The 23,492-nt window shown below is 33.9% G+C and overlaps 1 protein-coding gene across 1 annotated transcript in view; it reads left to right on the forward strand.

The window, feature by feature from the left end:
* The window catches only part of ADAMTS17 (ADAM metallopeptidase with thrombospondin type 1 motif 17), a 451,660-nt gene that overhangs the window by 227,499 nt on the left and 200,669 nt on the right, over positions 1-23,492 (forward strand). Inside the window, 3 exon segments of the mRNA XM_074295031.1 lie at positions 2,009-2,149; positions 5,751-5,856; positions 5,859-5,903. Coding sequence (XP_074151132.1) covers positions 2,009-2,149; positions 5,751-5,856; positions 5,859-5,903 — 292 coding nt within the window.

Raw genomic sequence — 23,492 nt, forward strand, 5'->3', positions numbered from 1 at the left:
TTATACAAAACTCAAATATCAAGATTCTTAGCCTAATGCAAGTTTAACACAACTGCAAATTTATGAGTCATTTAAAGTTTAAACATTTTAATCCAGATAGAGCATGATATATGTTAGAGGCAAACTTCAGAAATCTAAGAATCTCATTCACTTCACTAAATCTGGTGATTTCTAAGAGAAATCTTCTCAGAAAACTTCTGAGAGAAGATAGAAAACTATCATCTAACATAACATTTTTAGTCTTAAATCTCTTGTCAGAGGTATGTGGTCATAGAGTAGTGCATATACAATTATGCCCTTATAAATGTCAGTTTACTTCCTTGAGTCATTCATTAATTTTAGGTATTTGGTTTGAATACTCTGGCAATACTAGATGACCACATTAAGAAGCATTGCAGTCACTGAAGTCTACCCTCATTTTATGAGAAATTTGACCACCAAAGGAAAAAATGTTGATAGTTATAATGTTCCTCTCGGTATATGTGTGCATGTGTATAAACCACATTCTTCCAGTGCCTTATGGCTTCTAACCCCAAAACCAACCTTTTCCACCTACCTGACCATGTGTTGACTCCTCTTGCAAGCTCCTTCTGAAGTAGAGAGGAGCTGGAATTTCCTATAACTCAGAGAAGAAAATAATAAAATGAGATAACATTCTTTATATGCCCTAAATCAACTACTTTATTCACTTTGTTTTTCAGGTAGAGTTGCTAGTATACAAAGTTTAGAAGAGATTTTTTTTTGAAGCTAAGTTGAGAATTGTTTAGAGAGCCAGAAGAAATTTTTTTTTTTAATCAAAACCTCAGTAGTCTCTCTCCCCTATCTTCACCTCACCTTCTCTTTTGACAAAGGTTTTTCTTCTTTCCATTTTAAAATGTTATGTTTCTGGATCTCAAGAAGGCATTGAAGATTGGTCCATCCAAGTAAAAGTAGAAAGCTAAATTATTTATTCAAGGATGAATAAATTAGTGAATGTATGAACTGTAAACCTCATTTAGGACAATAATATCTACAAGTATATTTTCATGTAAATGGACTATCAACCAAAGTGGTAACAATATGATTGCCTTGTGCAAATTCTAAAAATGACACATTATTTATTTTGAGGTTGAGGACTGCTTCATTATTGAGACTTTTCATCTCTAGAACTACATACTGACTACATTTCAGTAAAATTTATTAAAATTTATATTCCCATTTGAAAACTAACATCACTTCATTTAAAAATGATATACCAAATCCCAGACTAAATTTAAACTATCTCAATTACTTCAACAAATTTTATTAATATCATCCAATTCCTTCAAAAATTATTAAAGAACAAATAGAAATATAAGAAATAAAGAAGATTTTCAGGGTATGTATAAACATTGACTTGGAGGGTAGGAACTATTGAGATATTGACCTCAATTTTTCAGGTTTGGCTATATACATCGATCAATCTCAAACAATAATTGCTTGCTACTTTGAGTAAACAAAACAGGAGGAAGGGAGCAGATATGAGAAATGTGTATGTGAATGACTTAAATAATTTGCTCAGGATAGGATATATCTATTTCTTCACATTTTAAAGAATGCTACTGATGAGTCTCCAAAAGGAGACTAGCTGAAAACTGAAATTTTCATTTTTTTTCCCAATTTCACGCTCTCACCTTACTCAAGATAGTATCTCCATGAATAAAGTTCCAGACTGATATACTTTGAGATAGGGATTACATAAACATTAATAATGCTTTATCCTAATAGCCCTCAGAACCCTGGAGTCTGTGACATGCAAAATTATATCACAAGCAATCATCTTTAATCATTCTGTGAATAAGGTTATGATAAATGTTGATTCTTCTATAAAATTATGGTCAGCATTTTTTTAGTTGGGTCTTAAGCTGATTTGACATATCATAACTCTGTATAATATAACATCTTTTTTTAAAAAAAGACTAATTTTATAAATTATTATTAAGTGCCATCTGAATTTGAAATATTTCTCCTTTTCTTTCTCTTTTAATAGCATGGGAATGAGCCATGATGATGACCATTTGTCCTGTGCGGGGAGATCTCATATAATGTCTGGAGAATGGGTCAAAGGCAGGAACCCCAGTGACCTCTCATGGTCTTCCTGCAGCCGAGACGATCTTGAAAATTTCCTCAAGTAAGCCTTGATGAGTCCCTTCATAAATAGCACTGAAGATATAAAATGCTTCTAAAAACAAAGAAGTTGTACCCCAAAGATAATTTTAGCCAGATAGTAGGGAGAAGGAAAGAATGTGAGAATTGATTTCATGAAAAGCTGAAATATATTTCACTCTGAAAAGCTGTTTCATATTTTCATATCTGTGACAAAGGAAAATATTTTTGCAGACAACTAGACATCCTATTTTCTCAAATGTACATATACTCTTAGTGCCTAGCTTGTGAACATCAAAACACCCACTGACTGAAAAGTCAGCCTAATGATACAGTTTTGAAAAACTCTTATCCTAAGTGTTTTTTAAAAAACATGCAAATCCAAAATTAGTAGTTAAGTAAGTTTGTGATGTCAATAAACAAAAGATACCCTCATTTCTAGCCTAAAGATTTCATTGCTGCACTTAGTATTCATTTCAAAGGAATTGTGGTTGTAAATTATGGTGCTCTTAACTACCTCCTTTAAGTGGAGATATGAAGATTATTCTGATCCTCTATTCAGAAAGGAGACAAGACTCTATTTTCATTCTTGCTTTTCCTTTGAAGAATTTGCCATAGAAAAAACCATGACAACCTTTTTATGATGTAATGCATATATCCATGTTGGCATCCTGGTTCCCACAAACTTTCATTCTGGAGCTTGTTCCAGAAATTTAGTGATTTCTGTTTTAGCCTTACTTAATTAGATAGATAATAGCATGTGCTATGGAAGCACCTTCTTTGAATGACTCAGTAGGTTCAAAATTGGACTTTATTCATACAATCTGGGATGTAGTTAAAATGCCTTTTTTTCCCATAAACACAGAGAGTCAAGCAAAGAAATGTTGCAAGAACCTAATAAACACATAACAAATTTAGTAGTTTAAGACCCCAGTCTTATGGTTGTTATCACTATTCTTATCAATCTTGATATTTCCTCTGTCAGTGTGTAAAGTTCTCATTTCTAGTTATAACAAACATTAAAAAGATGGTAAAAGTATATGATCAATGATGTTATTCTCAATGTGATATATTTTACTTATGTGCAGCTATTAGGTAGACTGTTAAAAAGAACCATAAGGTATTTCAAAGTCATTTTTAAAATTCCATGTAAGGCTAGATGATGGTAAAATGATATGAGACTGTCACTTGCATCTTTGGTTAATTTGTAATATTTTATGACATTAGACGTAGCAATATAAGGATACTTTCAGAGCGAGACAGAGAGAGAGAGAGAGAGAGACAGAGAGAGAGAGAGACAGAGAGACAGAGAGAGACAGAGAGAGACAGAGACAGAGAGAGAGAGACAGACAGACAGACAGAGGCAGAGACAGAGAGAAAGAGAGAGAGAGAGACAGAGAGAGAGAGAGAGAGAGAGAGACAGAGAGAGAGAGAGAGACAGAGAGAGAGAGAGAGAGAGAGAGAGAGAGAGAGAGAGAGAGAGAGAGAGAGAGAGAGAGAGAGAGTATATGAGCATATTTGCATGCCTACACTTTTTTTCCCCTTAAAGTATCCCTGGTTTCTCTTTGGTTTTAGGAATCAGATTTTAAGAAGGTTTTCAGCCTCAAGTGGTTATGGTGATTTCTTTTTATAAAGTCCTATTTCATGCACTAAAACTTTGTTTTGAATTCCTTGTTGGAAATAGACAAATATTCCACATGCTTTTGGGAAAAGTTTTGTTAATATGTTTTGTTTTTACATTACAAAAATCAACAGATTAATTTTGTAATGGGCTAACATATTAGCCCCACTTCATTAGAATTTTCTTGCAACAAAGGAAAACAGTCAATTAATACTTAATCTCATCTGAAAGTAATCTCAACTGAAAGTGCATGCAACTTTCCATGTCCATAGCACCACAATTCTCAGGGGTATGTGGGTAAATATTTAACAAGGAATTCTTTGGTTTAAAAAAAAAAACTGTGTGCATAAGACACTTTTAAGTTTAATCTACTTATCGACTTTTTCTCCAACACTAACATATAGGTAATTCATAGTACAATAAATCAGGCTAATATTAGTAGTGCTTGTTGATTTCCAAAGAGTAATAATCATGCTGAAAATTTAACAGTTAGGTCTTGGGAACCAATAAGAGCTGGCTCCAGCATACTTCTGTACCGTACCTAATTTTTTTCCATACAACACTATCTCTATCACATTGAAAGAGAAAAGGAAAACAAATTTCTTATAACAATTACACATGTTCAGCAAAACAAATTTCAGTGGCAAAATATATGTCTCCTCTTACATAATTTATTAAAAAAAAAAAAAAAGATATCTAGCTACCAGTGAAAAGGAAGTCAACTAAGACTGAATCAGGATTTAGGTCATTCCTACTCTGGTGTGTAAATATTATTGGATAAGAAACACCAAAGAAGCAATGAAAGGAATAGCACAATAGTTAGATGCCATTAGCAGAATGGCATGGGGAAATAGAATGACTCTAAAAAGATTATTGGCAGGAAAAGAATAACCTGTGTTATAGTTGGAAGTAGTTTCACTCATAGTACTGCTCTATCAGAAGAATTAGGGGAGAATACAAGAATTAATTGTTCATCCACGTAAAATCTGTGTAGAGTTTAATAGATTTTTATGAAGTAGGCTGTTAAAAAAAAAGCCAAATTTGAGGAGTTAGAGAAGAATTTGGAAACCAAATTATTTAAAAAGAGATAGAGGAGAATTGTGCAACATGGATGGGCATTTGTTTTCCTCAGTTATGAAAATTAAATTGGGGAAAAGAAACTTAAATTAGAAAACTGAAACCCACAAGGACATCAAGGAATAATAAAGGATGGAGTTTATCTTCTCCCAAAAGAATGTAAGCTCCTTGGGGTTAGGGACTGACTTGTAATAAGGACTGGTGGCCTGTTATTTGAAAAGAATCTTTTGATCTTTGCCTTTATTCCTTCAGTGTTATCTTCCCTTTTTAAGAATGTAAAATCCTTGGGAGGTAGGACTGCTATGTAATAAGGATGGTGATCCTGTAGCTTCAGTAACAACCAATGAATGAATAAATGAATGGGGAGTCAGGGGAGGAACTTGTGCTTCTGGAGAGAAAATAAAATGCTGTCTTTGGAATTTCAGAGGTGTGTCTACTCACCTAGGCACTCTTCTTGCAAGATTATAAAATAAATCTTTCCTGCATTTAAGAAAAAAAGAAAAGGGGGGAGAGAGAGAGAGAGAGAGAGAGAGAGAGAGAGAGAGAGAGAGAGAGAGAGAGAGAGAGAGAGAGAGAGAGAAAGAGAGAGAGAGAGAGAGAAAGAGAGAGAATGTCAATCTTATTTGCCAGATCCTTAGATCCTCTTCCTAGTCATTAAGATTCCATGGATTTCAAGGGGAAGATGACTTTTTTACAGGAAAGAAATAGAACTAAATGAGCCAGATTAGTGAAAAGAATGTATCCCTGTGCCTGGATCCCTTTGGGAGAAATGATTTGGAAATGCATTTTTTCTCAAAAGCAAATAATGAGAAAAAGAGACCATAAAAATATATACCTATACAATATAGTCATATATATTTTTACAAAATACATATAATTTATTTTTTACGAACATATCTATCTTTGGGTTCATTCTTTAATATTCTAGGTCAAAAGTCAGTATGTGTTTGCTGGTAACAGATCCCAGAAGTCAGTATGCTGTACGACTTCCTCACAAACTCCCTGGCATGCACTATAGTGCTGAGGAACAGTGCCCAGACTCCTCTTTGGAACCAATGCAACATTCTGTAAGAACATGGAGGTAAGTGCTACCCTAGAGACACAACCTGAATGAAAAGCTCATAAAGGAATAAAACAACAAATTCATAGGACAACTGGTTCTATTTTAGCTCACAAATCATATAATATTCAAGCATATGTGCACAGTCAGTGCGCCACCACTACATTGCAAGAGGTGGGGAAAGGCACTGCAAATTTATTGCTCTCTAAAAGCAATGCCTAAATTTAATGCTAAAATTTAATCAAAAATCAATCAAGAAACATTTACTAAGTGCCTACTATGTGCCGGGCGCTATACTAAGCACTGAGGATACAGAAAGAGGCAAAAAACAGTTCCTGCTCTCAAGGAACTTAACATGATTAGATAGGTGACTGGGAAAACTAATATTTAAGCTGTCTTCTTTAGCTCTCAAATGAGGTTTCTGCATCTTATTCCTTTCATAAAATGAGATATGTTATTAAATACTTCTAAGTTATAGTTATTCAATCTCTTAGCAAAAAGCCTAATAGATTCTTCACAGCATGGGATAATTTGGCAAAGTAGCATATTATTATAAGCTAATTAAAGAGCAGACCTAAAAGGGTCATTTGACATTCTGATGGCTATTCAGAATACGAAATATACAAGATAAACTTGGGACCTGAGTGGATTATTGATTGTTAATCAAATAGGAATTCTCCAGTCTACTAATGAAGCTCAAAATGCAACCCTCATCCTTTTTTGCTTTTTTTGTTGTAAAAAAAAAAAAACAAAAACCTGCCACTTTTATGTTTTATAGCTTTAAAACGACTGCATGTACTTTTAAAAGTTAACCCATTTGACTATCCAAACACTGCCAATGAAGTAGACAGAGCAAGTATTATTATTTACATTTATAAATAAGAAATGAGTTTTAGAAGGATTAAGTGATCTCCAAAGTCAGAGAAGAAAATGTGTCAGAGGCAGGAATGGCACTTGAGACTTGTAATTCAAGATCACAGAGTATACCCATTTGCCTGGACTTTCTTTTACCTTTTCTTCTCATTCTATATTGAACCAAATCCCCTTCTCAATGATATAGAGAGCTATTGTAAAATCATTTTCCACATCTTTTTTTTTTTTTTCCCCCAATAGGCCCTATAATTTCATTAGTGTAGGCAATGACTGCAAAGGAATCTCCCTCCACCAAGAATTTCAGAAATTTCTCTTCAGCTTATTTAGCAAGCATGTATACAAAAGGCCCACAGCTGCTATGTGTCAGTGACAGAACTTCAGTCCAGGCCTTCCTGTCTCTGAGGCTGTCTTTGTCTACTAAATTATCCTTTCTCTCCTATATTGCTGGAAAATGATAATCTTTGTTTTGTCTAGGATATATAGTCACATAATAGATATCCTTTTCTCTGAATGGGTTTTATGTGGAGGCAGAACAGGTGACCAACATTATAATGTAATTTGAAGAGAATAAAAGAGCTCTTTGTCCAAAACCATTTTCTCATTTGCCTTTCTGGGTGTCTAGAATTCCTAATTCTCATTTCTTTTGGATGTGGCCATGAAGATCTATGTAGAAACTAATATTAACATTTAACATTTTATTATTGCATATTATCAAGGGATTGCTCTCTCAGATTACACTTAGATTGTTAGGTAGGTCCCCAGAGTCCAGATCATACTTCCCTCCTCAGAGTTCTTAGGGGGTAAGTTTAAGTGATTGTGGGTAGTTTCCTGAATGCTGTCACTTATAAACCCCCACAGGTGTAATCCCATTTTGATTATTAAATTGATATCAGTTAGCCAGCCTGATATAATTAGCTTTTAGAAAGTGATATAAAGTAATAATTGATATGTATCTCTAAAGGGGAAAATAGGAAAATGAGCCCAAACTTAGCTATGTAGCAAAGGGGTAACATAGTTTTAGGTTGATTAAAGTCCTTTTCTCTACCTTGTGGAGCCCTTTTGAATTTCCCCTGGTAGAGCTTTCTGCTGGGTTCCTTTTGGAGTCCTGAAACTGTTTCCTCAGAGTACATCTAGTTCTTTCTCAGCTTCTAATGCAGATGCTATCATCCACAGTGACTCTTTTGGAAAGTCCAAAATCTCCCAAAGTTCAAAAAATCATTTTATGGTCAATGCTAGGGGGAAGGAGAGTAGCTTTTTCCTTCCTTTCCTAAGCAATTACTTTTCAAGTACTAGGCTAGAAGTCTTCCATCACAAGGTCAGGTCACAACTGGAACATCCAGTTCTCTATTAGCATACTCTTTTTTTTTTTTAATTAAAGAGCTATTCCACCCTTATAAATTTCTCACTGCCTTGTCTTTTTTAATGTTAAATGCAATATATGTATACATATTTATACAGTTATCTTGTTGCAAAGAAAGATCGAATTTAGAAATAAGGTAAAAATACCCTGAGAAGGAAAACAAAAATGCAAGCAGACAAGAACAGAAGGAGTAGAAATGCTATGTTGTGGTCCACACTCATTTCCCATAGTTCTTTTGCTAGGTGTAGCTGGTTCTCTTCATTAATGAACAATTGGAGCTGATTTGGTTCATCTCATTGTTGAAGAGAGTCTCGTTCATCAGAATTGATCATTGTTGTTGAAGTGTATAATGATTCCCTGGTTCTGCTCATTTCACAAAGCATTAGTTTATGTAAGTCTCTCCAGGCCTCTCTGTATTCATCCTGCCGGTCATTTCTTACAGAACAATAATATTCCATAACATTCATATACCACAATTTACTCAGCCATTCTCCAATTGATGGGCATCCCCTCAGTTTCCAGTTTCTGGCCACTACAAAGAGGGCTGCCACAAACATTCTTGCACATATAGGTCCCTTTCCCTTCTTTAAGATCTCTTTGGAATATAAACCCAGTAGTATATACCCTGAATGTCATTCTCATTTTCTTCCTTTTTATCTATATTTTTTCTAATTTTTCTTTCTACTATAATTTCCTTGGTCAGAATGGTCAGAAAACAAAAAAAAATTTTAACCCAGCTATTATTATAAGCTATCCTTCTCTTTCCCTTCCTTTTGTACTGCTAAATTCTGAAACTTTTTACCTTTATTTCATTAACATCACCCATTCACTCTTCAGCTTAGTGTAATATGACATTTCTTTCCTACCACTTTCCTGAAGCAGTTCTGTCTGTCATTACTCACTTTCTTATAATTATTTGTAGTAATTTTACATTGCTCTGTATTTTCTTTTGACTCTTAATATTTCTTTATTGTTATCAAAAAGTTAGTTTTTTTGTCTTTACTAATTTGTTCAATCTCTCTGCTACTTATTTTTCTAAAAAAATTTTTGAGGATTTCTTTTCCTTTTTTGTTCTTGTTTTTGTTTGTTATTGTTTGTTCTTGAACTTTTTGGCCCGTTTCTTGCCATTCTGAAGTGATGAAAGGGATATAACCCCTTAGTCATCTTGCCAAAACTTGTTTTATGATTTTTCAAAGCACTCTGACAAGTGTTCATCAAATCTCATTTGCCAATGTTTCTTATTATTAAATTGAATGACTTTTTAAATAAAGTTTTCATCTTCCTTGAGTTTTCTACAGCATTTAAAGTTCAGGCAGTACAATATAGTGGAGAAAGATATTCAATTTAGAGTCCATACCAAAGTTTCAGTCTTTTTTCTTCCACTTCTAAAATCACTTGCCTTTTTGAAGTCAGTTTTTTCATCTTAAAAACTGAAGTAATAATACTTGTACTAGAGTACAAAAAAACTCTGCAGGTAGTTAGGTGGCTCTGTAGATAGAGTGCTGCCCCTGGAGTCATGAAGCTCTGAGTTCAGCTGTGTGGCTTACTACTTTGCTGATCAGAAGACTAAGTGCCTAATACATAGTAGGCATTTAATAATTGCTTATTGATTGATTAAGCTTGGGGAACTTACTTAACTTCTGACTGCCTCAGTTTCCTCAATTGTGAAATGGGGATTATAGCAACTACCTCACAGAGTTATTGTAAGGTCAAATGAGATAACATTTGTAGAATGCTTATACATTGTAGGCACTTAATAAATGCTTATTTCCTCCCTTCTTCCCTAACTGCTTCATAGATCTTTTGTGAGAGAAAGTCTATAAATCTTAAAGTAGTTTTAAAAAAAATAAATTATTCTTATTGGCAATTCTTCCTTCTCATGACTCTTTCTCTTGTCTGCTATGACAAGATACCTGTTATACCTATGAAACATAACTAATATGATATGCACAATTTTCCTTCTAGCCTTTAATTCTTCTTTTTGTCTCATATTTGTTGGTTCTACATCTTCTTACCTTTAAACATAGGTAGTGCCTTCTTTGTCTTCTCTTTTGTCCCTCATTTATCTTCCTTTGAAAATCTGATACATTCCCATGACTTCCTTGTTTACTTCTTAGCAGATGATTCCTGTCTCTCCAATTCTACTCATAACCTTTTCTTTGAAGTCAGATTTAGTATTCCCATCTGTTGCATGCTTAAGTGGTATATCCATATCCCAAATTCAGTGTGTCCAAAACTGAATTTGTCAGCTTTGCCACAAAACTTGACCTTTCCTTTAACTCACCTGTTTCTATTTGTGCCATCTCCATGACCCTTTATGTTCTTACTTTTTATTATTTAATTATTAGAATTATAATATATGACATATATTATAATAATAAAATATTAACATTAAATGATAATATTACATATTAAGAACTAATATGTTCTTAGAGCTTTAAATGTATGATCCCATGACTATTTCCAGTTATCTGGCTAATGAAACCTCAGAATATCTTTTGAATATTTTCTCTTTCCTCCCTATCCTGTTCTTCCAATGCTGCTATCCCCATATATATCTTCCATTTATTCTCTCTTCTACTCCTATTCTAACTGCCTTAGTTCAGGATCAAATTTCACCTTACCTAAACCAATATCTTTACTGTTTTTCCTGATTCTAGTCTTTTCCCTCAAACTACTGGCCAATTATGCTTCCTAAGGAACCACTTTGATCCTATCACTACTACCTGAGTTTTTATAAATATCTAACAAAAACCCCAGGAAGTAAATTTGAGATTTAAGCAAAGAATAAGTTCTGAGTGAGCTGAAAGGTTTCCAAGGTGGATTTTAAAAAATGATCAAAATCAAATAGATTTGCCAAATTACAAGGACTTTTAAGTGTCTCTTCATTCCCTACCAAATAAAGCAAAAATGTCTATAAGTATAAGGTCCCTAAAATTTTATTCTAATCTACCTTTTCAGCTTTATTTCATACTATTCCTTTTTACAAACTTTGTTTAGGTAAACTGGACTTTAAATGTTTTTTTTTTTTTTTTCTCTCATCTCAGTTCTTTGTCTCATGCTTTTCTTTATCATAGAAAAAGATTCTACTCTCTCTCATCTCTATTGATATTCCTCCCTTCCTTCCAAGCCCAATCCAGGTATCACTATGTGGGTTACTATAAGGGCCTAAAGCAGCTAATTGTAGGAAAGAAGATAAAAAAGGAACATCATTGAAAAGAAATTTTGCCTACTTCCCAAATTTGCCTAGATGAGATATATCTATGCATATTAAGCTAGTAGAATGAGTCTCCCAAATGGTTCATGGCCTAAGGCAAGAGATAGGAGCTGAATGAAGGAAGCTACTCACAATGTAACTGCAATGATTCTCTCCTCAAGAATCTGGTTGGTTTAACATAGATTGGACAGATGGAGAAGCATACTCATCTTGAATGGAATAGGACAGAGAGGTGAGAAGAGGAAAAGGTTAGATGATATATTTCTCTCTTCTATTAGTAGTAGAGGTCAATAGAAAATCATTTCAATCTATTTAGCACCTTTCTTCCAAGGAGCTCAAAATACTGTGTGTATATTGAGAAAGATTCTTCCATTTTGTAAGTTGCTATGGAAGTCAAAGGGAGGAACATTTATTCATGTAGGTCACCAGGAAAAACAAAACATTTTTTCCTACTTACGCTTTCCTTGAGAGTTTCACAGGTAATAAAATGAATGAAATCAGCATTTTCTTCTCCAGGCCCAGCATGAATTATTACTTGCTCAGAGGAGTGAGGGAGTCCTTATTTGCAAGACTGAGTTAAATGACTTACATTTGATGTTATAACAACTTGTCAGTGGTTCAGTGGTAAAGATAAGAACAATGGTTATATTGCTTCATTATAAGGCCAGTTATCTTTCCATTAAGAAATTTCAAAAGAGTTACTGTCTAAGAGGGCAAGGGAAGAAGGAAGAAAAAGGAGAGGAAAAATTTCATATTAATGACCTCAAAATAGTCCCACTAATTTTAAGGGGGAAAAAGGTAAACCATATTTTGATTATTTCTGAATTAGGGAAGAGTTACTTTCTACAAGAATAAACTAACTTACATGAAACACAAATATTTAGTGTTTCATTTCCCAAATTATACTATTTCATTGACACTATTTGTGTTCATTTCTTTACACTTCTGGATTTTGGTTAACCTTTATTATTTGTTTGTACTTATCACCACTAGAATAAGTAAACTTTAGACCCTATTTAAGTGAGTACTTTTTAATACTGTCATGTGTAAAACTCAGGCAAGCAAAACTCCTGAAGAGTTATAGATCTGAAATACCATGATTTTCATTAAAGTGGTCCTGAAAACAAGTGACTCATATGTATTCAATATTATCATGCCAACATGTTAAATTCCCTTGAACACTAGAGAAAATGTGTGATTTTTTCAGTACCACCAAACACATATTCCCCAAGGGCATCCTAAGAGGTTCCAGAATAAATCCAAATTCCATTGGTTTGAACCAATTGTACCCTGTATACTAAGTACTATCAATAGATTTCATGTAAATTCGATAAGGACTCTTGAAAAGTAAGAATAGATGAACTTGTGATTAATTGGCTGTGAACCCGGATATTTTGGTACTCTCAGTATTCAATTCAATTTTTTGAAATGTTTAATATAATAATAAAAAATATAAAGAGCAAGTGTTATATGGAAATAATACATTCAATGTGTTATGTCATGTATCTTAAACAAGGCAAATTTGTCTTGATTTTATGTACTAGTTCTCTACAATAGATTCCTAGTTATAAAATCATTTCATAGCAAATATGAATTCTCAACAAAATTATCAAAAATATTTTAATTCAATTATTTAATAAAATATTGTGTATGTAGGTATTGTATAGAACTTTTGTTAAAGGGAAGAAAGAAGTGGAGTGTCATAATCCTCAAATGTTAAGAATCTTAGAACTATGTAGTGCCTTTAACAAAACTCATTCTAATACAGCCATTCTAATCTACTTCAAAGTTACTCAGATATTTAGGCTAAATCAAAGACTGTTTTGATGAAGTCTTCAATTGATAGATCTCAACTTTTGGTTTTGTGGGAAACCAGATTTCTGACCCTACATTATAGTCAATTGAGTCTACTTTGGAATATAACTTAAATATTATTGAAGAAATTGCTTTCTGGTGAATTTTTTTCTTTTTTTCCTTAAAAATTTCTGGAACTTTAAACCTATTATAAAAAAGAAAATAATACTAAATTGTAATAGGGTTTCAAAACTGCCAAAGGAATAAAACTGTTCAACACATGCTGATGCTGGGAATCTACTATAAGTTTAACATTTTCTGTTTTATTTATTTTGGATTTGGAAACCTGTTAATAGAGAACATGAAAACAAAGAGAAAAGAATCTGGGTAGATTGTATTTTCAGGATCCATTAGTGCAACTATAGACCACCATGACAACAGTAGAGGTAATATTGTTATTTTATTCATTTTTTAGAGTGAGGAAAGGAGATTAAAGCCTTAAGATAACTCTAGATGAAATACAGTTTCTGATGATTAGTATTCTTCCATGGACCTCCAAATTGGACCTTAGATTTTAGGGCTGGTATAGGTCTTTGAGATGATCTTGTCCAATTTAAAAAGAAGACACCTGAAGCTCAAGAAATAAAGGTATTTGCCCCCCAATGACTTGCAACTCACATAGATAATAAACAGCAGAGCCAGAGTTCAGATCTAAGTCCTCCTATTTCAAATCCAGTCAATGCTCTTTCCACTACACCATTCTCACATCTTTTATTAGGTAGGATAAGGAAATGGCATTTCTGTATCTGCCACCCACAGTAGGAAATGACAACTTGCTATGAGTGTTTCTGATGCTAGTCTATAATATACAGAAATCTTTCTGAGCTGGTCTTAGATTTGTGGGCATTCTTTTAGCTTAAGAGATTAGTGAACTTTTCAAAGTCCAAAACAAAATAAAAGCTATTTCTTCATTTAAGTATTTGGAAAACAGTTTTGGAAAGTTTTTCTGTGATCTTTGAGAATAGAAATGAGACAGCTTGATGCTAGGTTAAATATTTTCATGCCACTAACTGTACTATGTAAGAAAATCAACACCAGCTTTAATTTTTATAGCACTTTAGCTTCCCCCATTGTATCTCTCTCATCTCATCTGCAGAATGCTTGTATTGTAAGTCTCTAAGCTGTCTAAAAAATATGAACCAAAAAAATTTGGCATATGTAGTTGGTATCACTTCCAGAAGTTATTGGCAAATATAGCTGTCTCTTCTTTTAGCCAATGGTAATGTGGTATTTTTAATTCAATAAAGCATTCCCCCCCCAAAAAAAAAGCCCAAATATAAAAGTAAAAAAAAACATTGGACAGTAAATATTTGTTATAAAAAGGAAATACACTTTAGGAAAATTATCCTATTCAATCTTTTTTTTTTTTTTTGATTACATCTTCTTCCTGTTTTCATGTTTTTTTTAAAAAAATTTACAAAGCCACTTTGAAACATTTCTCTGGAGTTAATTAAATCCAGTAATTATGTCAGATGAATTAGAGGTTCAGAAATCATTAAGTGTGTATGCTCTTAGGATTGTCTGACCATGATGGTACTAATAAAGAAGGATGGAGAAGGGATGTTTTGAGTATCTAAGATACTTTGTCAATTTCTTTTTGTTGTGGTTAACAGAGGGCTTAGAGTCAGTTAAAAGGCAACATAGTATAGATGTATAAATCAATGTCATCCTACCTAATTATCAGTTAGGCTTTTCTCGGTCTTTTTATTTCAATATAAGGAATCCCACATAGGAAAGAAAAGAGTGACTAGCAGTGGTATTGATCAGCTTTACTAGTTGATTGAAGTCTGACTTCTTCAAGATTGTGAAAGGAAAATTTAGACTATTTTCTCTTTTTTAGTTTTGTTTTAGAAAAATAAAACTCAATTCCTGAAGCAGGAAATCAGTTATTTTAAGCAACCTAGAATATAGGACTAAGGAAAAGTTATCTTCTGCGTTCTCCTCTATTTTATTACTGCCTTAAACACGTGGCATTTCATTTAAAAAATTGGTAACTGGAAGTAAAGACTGTAAATATATATTTGGATTCTGTCCCATTTCTCTTTCCCATGTTCTTTTATTTAATATGACCTGTATTTTTCATTCACCATCACACAAAGCACTCTCAGGATTTACTATTTACTAGCCTATGTATATTTTCTTCAACTTTTCTTAATTCTAATCATTACCAATCTGTCATTCATAAACCTCTCTGTCTTTCCCTGATTTCATTGAGATTTACATTAGTTATAATTAGGATCATTCTGTAAATCCAGCCAGGACATTTTTTTTTTTTTGTTTTCAAGTTAAATTGCCCCCTTTTTCTAACAGGCAAGGAAAGAAAAGAAAAAGGAAAAAAAAAAGACCTAGGTAAATCTGGCTAGACTTGAGGGAACTAGATTCAACCTGAAATTACACACAATCTCTTTCAGACAGTGTTGTACAGTAGTAGACTCATACTGATGCCAGTTTTGAGAGCTGTCTTGACTCTCTCATTTTCAGCTTCTTTCCAAGCATCTGCATCCTCTCCTGACGTTGTTGTACTTTGGCAGACGATCATCCCAATTTTCCAAAAGTGTTTGAAACTTTATGGCAGACTCCATCCATAGAGCCATCTATGTTTTTTGCAAGCTGACCTCTTTTGCATCCTTGACCTCTTGACTCTCTTTCCTGAGCAAAATGCCTGGACCCCTCTACTCTCACAGCATACTGCGTGTGAAGGCAGGGTCTCTGTATCAGTGACATGAATGCAGAGAGCTCCAGCAGATCGTGCAGAGCACCAAGTTTGCTTTTTAAGTTGGCACGTCTGCTGAAGGGAAGGCTTTCAAATTGGAAAACTTGGATTAGTATCTTTTTTCATCCATTTCTTGGCTTTTATTTTTAATCTGCTTTTTGGCTTGTTGATCGGCAACACATTTTTGAGGGTTTTTACATAACCATTATCTTTCATTATTGTTTTGAATCAAAACTCTAATCCAAATACACTGACATTAAGTAGATGCATAGTATAGAGACTAGCATGCTCCCACATAATAATGACTTCTGTACAAAACTCAAGAAAAATAGTAAAAATAAACTTTTATTCAATTACCATCAAGTACTAAGCAAAAGTTACAAAACCTTAAATTTATATATAACAGAGTTATTTTTTGAGCTCAGAACTCTAGTGAAGTGAGTACAATGCAGATTTATAAGTCATTCAATAGTTACAGACACAACTGAAAAAAAACAGTTGAAGAAAATCAGAGAAAAAAAACGGAATACATAGGAGCTTTCTCTGAGTCCCACTAAACTCAACAATTAAGAGAAATCTAATTAGTTCCAGTTTCTCTAATTACCATTTTGTTATCCCTTTACTCCCTCATTAGCCTGATCTTAGATGGAATTTAAACTTATCCTAGGTAGAAAAACCTTTCAAGTTACAGATTCAATAAATATTTGTTGGGCACTACTGTGTAAAACACGGCAATATGGCATTGTGAATTAAGCTGGACTTACAGCCAAACGTCCTGGGCTCAATTCCTTCCTCTAATATTTGCTATGCAGTAGGTCATTTAACCTCTATATGGTTTAGGCAGTTCCCTCAGACTTATCTATAAAATCATTGACATGTTGGAATCTGTGTCAGTGGAGGCAGAATGACTGATTGAGGGAAATTCCCATACTAGTAGGTCTCTACACTGATGAAATCACAGATCATTCAAGTAGAGTGTGATGAAATTACATATCCCTTAGGCATATTTATTATCCAGTCATTTCAATCATGTCTGACTTTTTGTGACTCCATTTGGTGTTTTCTTGGCAAAGATAGTGGAGTGCTTTGCCATTTCTTTTCCTAGCCAGAGAAGGTACTGGGCTCTATGAACAAAGCAGAATTGAATTAGCTCAGAAGAAATTTGAGATGCATGAAGTTGCCACCCCAAATGTTCATAGGGACTATCTGTGTCCAACCTATGGCAGAGTGCTCCAAACTTGTATTGGTATAATCAGCTACAGTTAGAGACATACAGTAATTTGACTCTAATATGGGGGTATCGGATTGATCCTCTTTGAGAATGAAGGAAGCAACTAACCTTCCCCACATAATTTTGCAAAACAGGAAACTGAAGCAAACAAGTTTAAGTGATTGTCCAGAATCCTATAGTTAGTTAGTGTCTGAGATTGGATTTGAACTCGGATTTTCCTAACTCTAGACCTTTACACTCTATTCACTGCCCCACCTAGCTACCCATTGGGCACTTGTCCTATCCAATGAAGAAAAAAATATAAGACACATAGGTTTACCATAAGCTAGGTGTTGGTGGAAGATGGAGAATAGTTTGAGCAACTTAAGAAAGAAACATTCCAGTAACATCCCTAGAGTGGGAGGATAAGGTCTATAGAACCTGGGCAAACAAGAATGAGATTTAATAAGTTATCTAGGCACTTTGGCACAAAAGTTGCCTCTTTTTTAAAAACTTTTTTTAAAAAAAAAGTTTTTTCAGTTTTAATTAGGCAAAACACTGTGATGGTGTTTTATAAATGGGTTACCTGACAGATAACTAATTCCCCCAAGAAGGGTAGCAATTTCCATTCTCTGGAGAATAGTGGAAGTTGATCTCAGAGTCATCAAGATCAATGAAGAAAGCCTGCAATGGTATAATGGCAGCCACCCTAAGTGATTGAGAAGGATTAGAGGGAACAGAAAGCAACAGAGAAGAGAAAATCCCAGTTTCTACCTTTCTTGAAATCCTACAAGTACTGTAGTACTTGTCAGGGAAAACAGAAGGTACTTGGGGGAGATCCAAAAATGAAAGTTCTCAGATTCTACCTGTTTAGGGACAATGAACCTGAGAAGTCTTAAAAGTGTACTCAGGTTTTCATGTCAGGAAGATACCTCCAACATAAGGGTTCTGTTAAAAATCTCTCTTCCTTTCCCTCTCCCTTTCCCTTCCTCTCCCCTTTGTATATACTCCATAGAGAGTCTCTGTATAAATAAATTTTTAAAATTCTAATGTAGTAGCTTTTGCTCCTTCCCTTAATGTAAGAATTATATTCTCTCCTGCCCTTCCCCACAATGTATTATTCCTCTATTTCCTGAAGCACAGATTCAACTCTCCAGCTCAATAAACTCTAGTGGCTCCCTATTGCATCCAGGATCAAACACAAAATTCTATTTGACATTCAAAGGCTTTCTAACCTATGTACCTTTTACCTTTTCCAGTCTTCTACTCTTTATTCTTGATGACCTATTATATACTTTTCAATACAGTCACAACAGTCTCCTTGCCATTCCAAGAAGAAGGCACTCCATGTAGACTCTGGGCATTTCTCTAGTGGTCTCCTATACTTAGAATATTCCCATTCCTCATCTTCACCTATTGACTTCCCTGGCTATTTTCCAGGTTAAATAAAATCCCATCTTCTACAGGAAGACTTTGCCAACTCCCCTTGATTCTAGTGCTTTCCCTCTTTTACTTCCTATTTATCCTGTACATAGTTTGTCTGACCATATATGTTTGCTTGTTTTCTCTCACATTATACATCTCAGTCTGCAGCCTCATCATCCCTCCCACTATTTCATCAAAGGAGCAAAGGGGGCTTCTAGCTGCAGAGAAACAAGCCAGTCAAGCCCAGCCAGATTCTCTATTTTTGACTCAACTCACTTTCTGAAAAGAACTGCAACTTTTATCCTATTCCATCAACTCATGCTATCTAGGATTGCTTTGGAAGAATATGAAAATAGAAGCTATCATCCTGTGCCCTCTGCCATCTAGGACTCTGGCTGTAGCCTGGGGCTCTAATGTTTTCTCTGCGGCTGCTAGCACCACTGCCCTGCTCCTCTTGCCTACTAAGCACACCAGCCACTCCATGTTCCTTCCAGTACTATTGTTTTGGGAGCCAAGAGACTATATTATCATACTGGAACTGCCCTGCCACTGGGAACTGCATTCAACATCATGGGCTATATGTAGATATAGATATATAAATATAGAGATTTATAGATATCTTTAATTAATTAATTTATTTCAAAGAATAACTAGTCACAGATTCTTATGCTAAATAGACCATATATAGAAACTTGAAGTATCATTACTAAAGAATAACTTCTGGACTTGGAAAATCACAGAAGAGAACATTATATAACAATATTCATCACTTCATCTGGCTTGTGTTTCTGGAGATCCCAATGAACTATTTGTTTCCTGTGGAACTCTGTTGAGATCACCACCATATGGCCTCATTACTACACAGTTTTTGTGTTTCCTTTTCCTGTGGAAGCTGTAGTGTTATTCAGCAGCCCTGGAACATATTTATATTGAAGCAAGTATAATCATGTTTTTTATTATTATTATTACTCAGAACAACACAGTAATGTTGGCTTCTATAATAGACCTCTTTTTCAGCTGTAGAAACTCTTGTCATTAGCCACATAAAAGCTTTGCTCCAAGCACATATAAGTAAATTAAGCAGCATAACTAGAACTTGATTGCACATGCTGTGATCAGGTTTTCTTCTTTTTCTATATTTGTTCCTCTTTACTAATAACATAAAATATTTAAAGATTAAGTACCATTAGTAAAAAAATATTATGATAAAACCCACATGCTCTTTTCATGCTCTTTGTCTTGCTACCTCATCAAATACTCCATCAATTATTCCATCTATAAAGATGACTCCCACGTCTATATCTTTAGCTCCAACTTTTTGGAAGAGTTCCAGATCAGCATTTCCAACTACTTCTTAAATCCCTCTATCTTAGTGTATTGGTATCTTAAACCCAGTACAAAATAAACTGACAACTTTCTCCTTTACCTCAATTGTTCCTCTTCCTCACTTTCCTGTATACATCAATGTCATCCTAATTTGCCTTGAAATCTTTTCCTATATCTACCCTCTAATATAGACTTAGTCTTGCTTAGTTTTTCCAAATGCTACTTTTTTTAAATTTTTCTTCTCCCCATTCCCATTGCTCTGATTCTAGTTTTGACCCTTTTTATTTCATATGAACTTCTATAATAACTTCCTAACTGCTCTTTGTTCTTCTTTCTTATTGCCATTTCTCATTGCCACATTCTTCATTCTTCAACATAGCTATGTTCATAAATCATAGAAACAACAAGGATTTATTAATATATACTACTATATGCTAGACAGTGTTAGATACTAGAAATACAAACATAAAGAATAAAAAATTCCTATTCATAAGGAACTTACATTCTCATAGGAGAGACAAGTACACATATATCTACATGTAAAAAAAATAAATACAATATATAAATATGTAATACATAAATTAAGTAAATATATATGTGTGTGCTTGTTAGGGAGATCCAGAAAGGCTTCATTTTGAGGATAGTGCTTGAACTAAGTCTTTAAGGAAGAAAGATACTCTGAAGTACAACCAAGAAGAAAAGACATTCTGGGCATGTGGGAGTGACCACTGCAGAGGCAAAGAGATAGGACTATAAGTTTGGAGTACAGATGAGTACCTTGTTATAATAAAGTTGAAAATATAGATTGGAGTCCAGTGGTGGAGGGTATTAAAGAGGAAGAGAGAAGAGTTTATATTTGATTCAAGAAGCAATAGAAAGTAACTGGAATTTATTGAATACAAGAGTCATGTAGTCAGACTAATGTTTAAGGAAAATTAATTTGCCAATAATGTATAATAAAAACTGGAATAGCAAAAGATGTGAAGCAGTGAGACTATTGGTAAGCTCTTGCATTAATCTAAGTTATAAGTAATGATGGCTGTGAACTAAGGTGGTAACTGTGTGAGTGGAGAGAAGAAGCCAAATCTGATAAATGTTATAGAAGTAGAAACAGTAAAATATGACAACTGATTAAATATGTGGGATGAAGGAGAATTAGGATAATTGATTCTTGTTCTTATTGCTTAGAAATGCTTAATTATATCCAGCTTTACCAAATAAAACCTGTGTCCCACTATTCTCCACCATATGAAGGTCATACATTCCATATTATTTGCTAGTTGATCTGAGTATCTAAACTACAAGCTTTTGTTCATATTTCCCCTCTTGCTGAAGTACATATTCTTCTAATTATATCTTTCCAAATTCCTATCCCTTAATACCCAGCTCAAATACTATCTCCAAGAAATCTGCCTTGGAAACTGACAGTAATCATTTCTTCCTCTGAACTGCCCACTGTACTATTATTATGTGAATTCTGACCTACTATCATTCCATATGATATCTCTCTAAATTCTTTCTTTTACTTATGTCTGTGCTATCTTTATGAAGCCAGAGATATCCATAGCAATTAGCTTAAGAAGGTATCTTTGTGTAGATGAAAGAGAGTGAAACTTGAGGTCAGAAAATAATCCAGATAGAAGCTCACATTCATCTAACGTTTTCAGGTTTGCGAAGCACTGTACATTTGATTTTCACAAAAACTTTGTGAGGTAGGTGCTGTTATTACATTCATTTTATGTTTATTTTCATTTAGTTCAAAAGGTTAAGTGATAGTCCCAAGATCATACAGATAGTATCATAATTAGGATTTGAAGTCTGATCATAGCTACAAATTCAGAGGTTGTGCTATTTACTAACTGAGTGACCTTGGCAGATTGCATAATTTTTCTGATCCTTTGCTTTTTCATGCAGGCCATCATCAGTGAATGAACTGTTTAGCACAACCTTTTTCTTATCTGTTTTGATCTCTCCTAATTATTGGACATTAGAACCACATAAATATACATTATTACTTGACAATTCTCAATTTCTTTCACATATGTGTATGTTCACATAAGTGTACATTATATTATAAAGTTTTTGTTTGTTTGTTTGCTTTTGTTTGTTTTTGTTTTTGTTTTTCCTGAGGCTGGGGTTAAGTGACTTGCCCAGGATCACACAGCTAGGAAATGTTAAGTGCCTGAGATCAGATTTGAACTCAGGTCCTCCTGAATTCAAGGCCAGTGCTCTATATCCACTGCGCCACCTAGCTGCCCCCTATTATAAAGTTAATATATGTTGAATAAACTACTTCATGAGTTACCTTAAATCTTTATAAGACTACCTGACAAAGCAAATGGGACTCTCATCTTTTTATTGTAATTTGATATATGAAAAATAATAGAATATATATATGATATATAAAATATTCCACTTAAATCTTCAACTTCTTTAGTATTATCACTATAAACCCTTCTGACAAATGGAATAGATCTAAGTATCTCTCACTTTTTTTCTCTTCTGTTGCTCAACTTTTCCTTCTATTTTTGGTCCCTATAGTATTTTGGGCTTTTGAAAAGCAAAAGTTGCAATTCCATTCTTATGCAAGAGTGCACATGTTTAAAATTATTGCAAGTTCTCCACTGACTAAGCCCAAAGAGCTATAAAACTGTGCATACACTTTGATCCTGCAATAGCACTTCTGGATTTATATCCCAAAGATATCCTAATTTTTTTATTTATTTATACAAAAATATTTATAGCATCTCTTTTTCTGTTGGTTAAGAATTGGGGAAAAAAGGGATGCGCATCAATTGGAGAATTGTAATGGAATATCATTATGCCATAAGAAAGGAAAAGCAGGATGATTTCAGAAAAACCTAGAAACACACGAACTGATGCATGGTGAAGTGAACAGAATCCATAGTAACAGCAATATTGTTTGATGCAAGAATTGTGAATGACTTAACTACTCTTAGAAATACAATGATCCAAGACAATTTCAAAGGACTAATGATGAAGCAGACTATCCACTTCCAGAGAAGACTATTGCTATCAATTACATATAGACTGAAGCACGATTTTTTTAACTGTCCTTATCTTATTTTTTATTCAAAATTTTTGTACAAAATGATTAATTTGTAAATATCTTATAATTGCACATGTACAACCTATATCTGATTGTTTTCCCACTTCAGGAAAGGGAAGAAAGAAGGGAAGAATAAAGAAAGGAAGGAATAGAATTTGGAACTCAAATCTTTAAATAAAAATGGTTTTTTAAGAGTTCCATTAGAACACACAAATATATTCAAGCTTAAGAGTTGGGTAAACGCTTTAGAAACTTATGTGATTGTTATCAAACTGTGCATACCCTTTTACCCAGCAGTGCTACTACTGGGCTTATATCCCAAGGAAATACTAAAGAAGGGAAAGGGACCTGTATGTGCCAAAATGTTTGAGGCAGCTCTTTTCGTAGTGGCTAGAAACTGGAAAATGAACAGATGTCCATCAATTGGAGAATGGTTGGGTAAATTATGGTATATGAATGTTATGGAATATTATTGCTCTGAAAGAAATGACCAGCAGGATGAATACATGTCCATATGGACATAAGTCAACATTATAATTTTCTGACTTACTTTGAGTAATTT

The sequence above is a fragment of the Sminthopsis crassicaudata genome, chromosome 2 (genome assembly GCF_048593235.1).
Source record: "Sminthopsis crassicaudata isolate SCR6 chromosome 2, ASM4859323v1, whole genome shotgun sequence".
In the NCBI taxonomy this organism is placed as follows: Eukaryota; Metazoa; Chordata; class Mammalia; order Dasyuromorphia; family Dasyuridae; genus Sminthopsis; species Sminthopsis crassicaudata.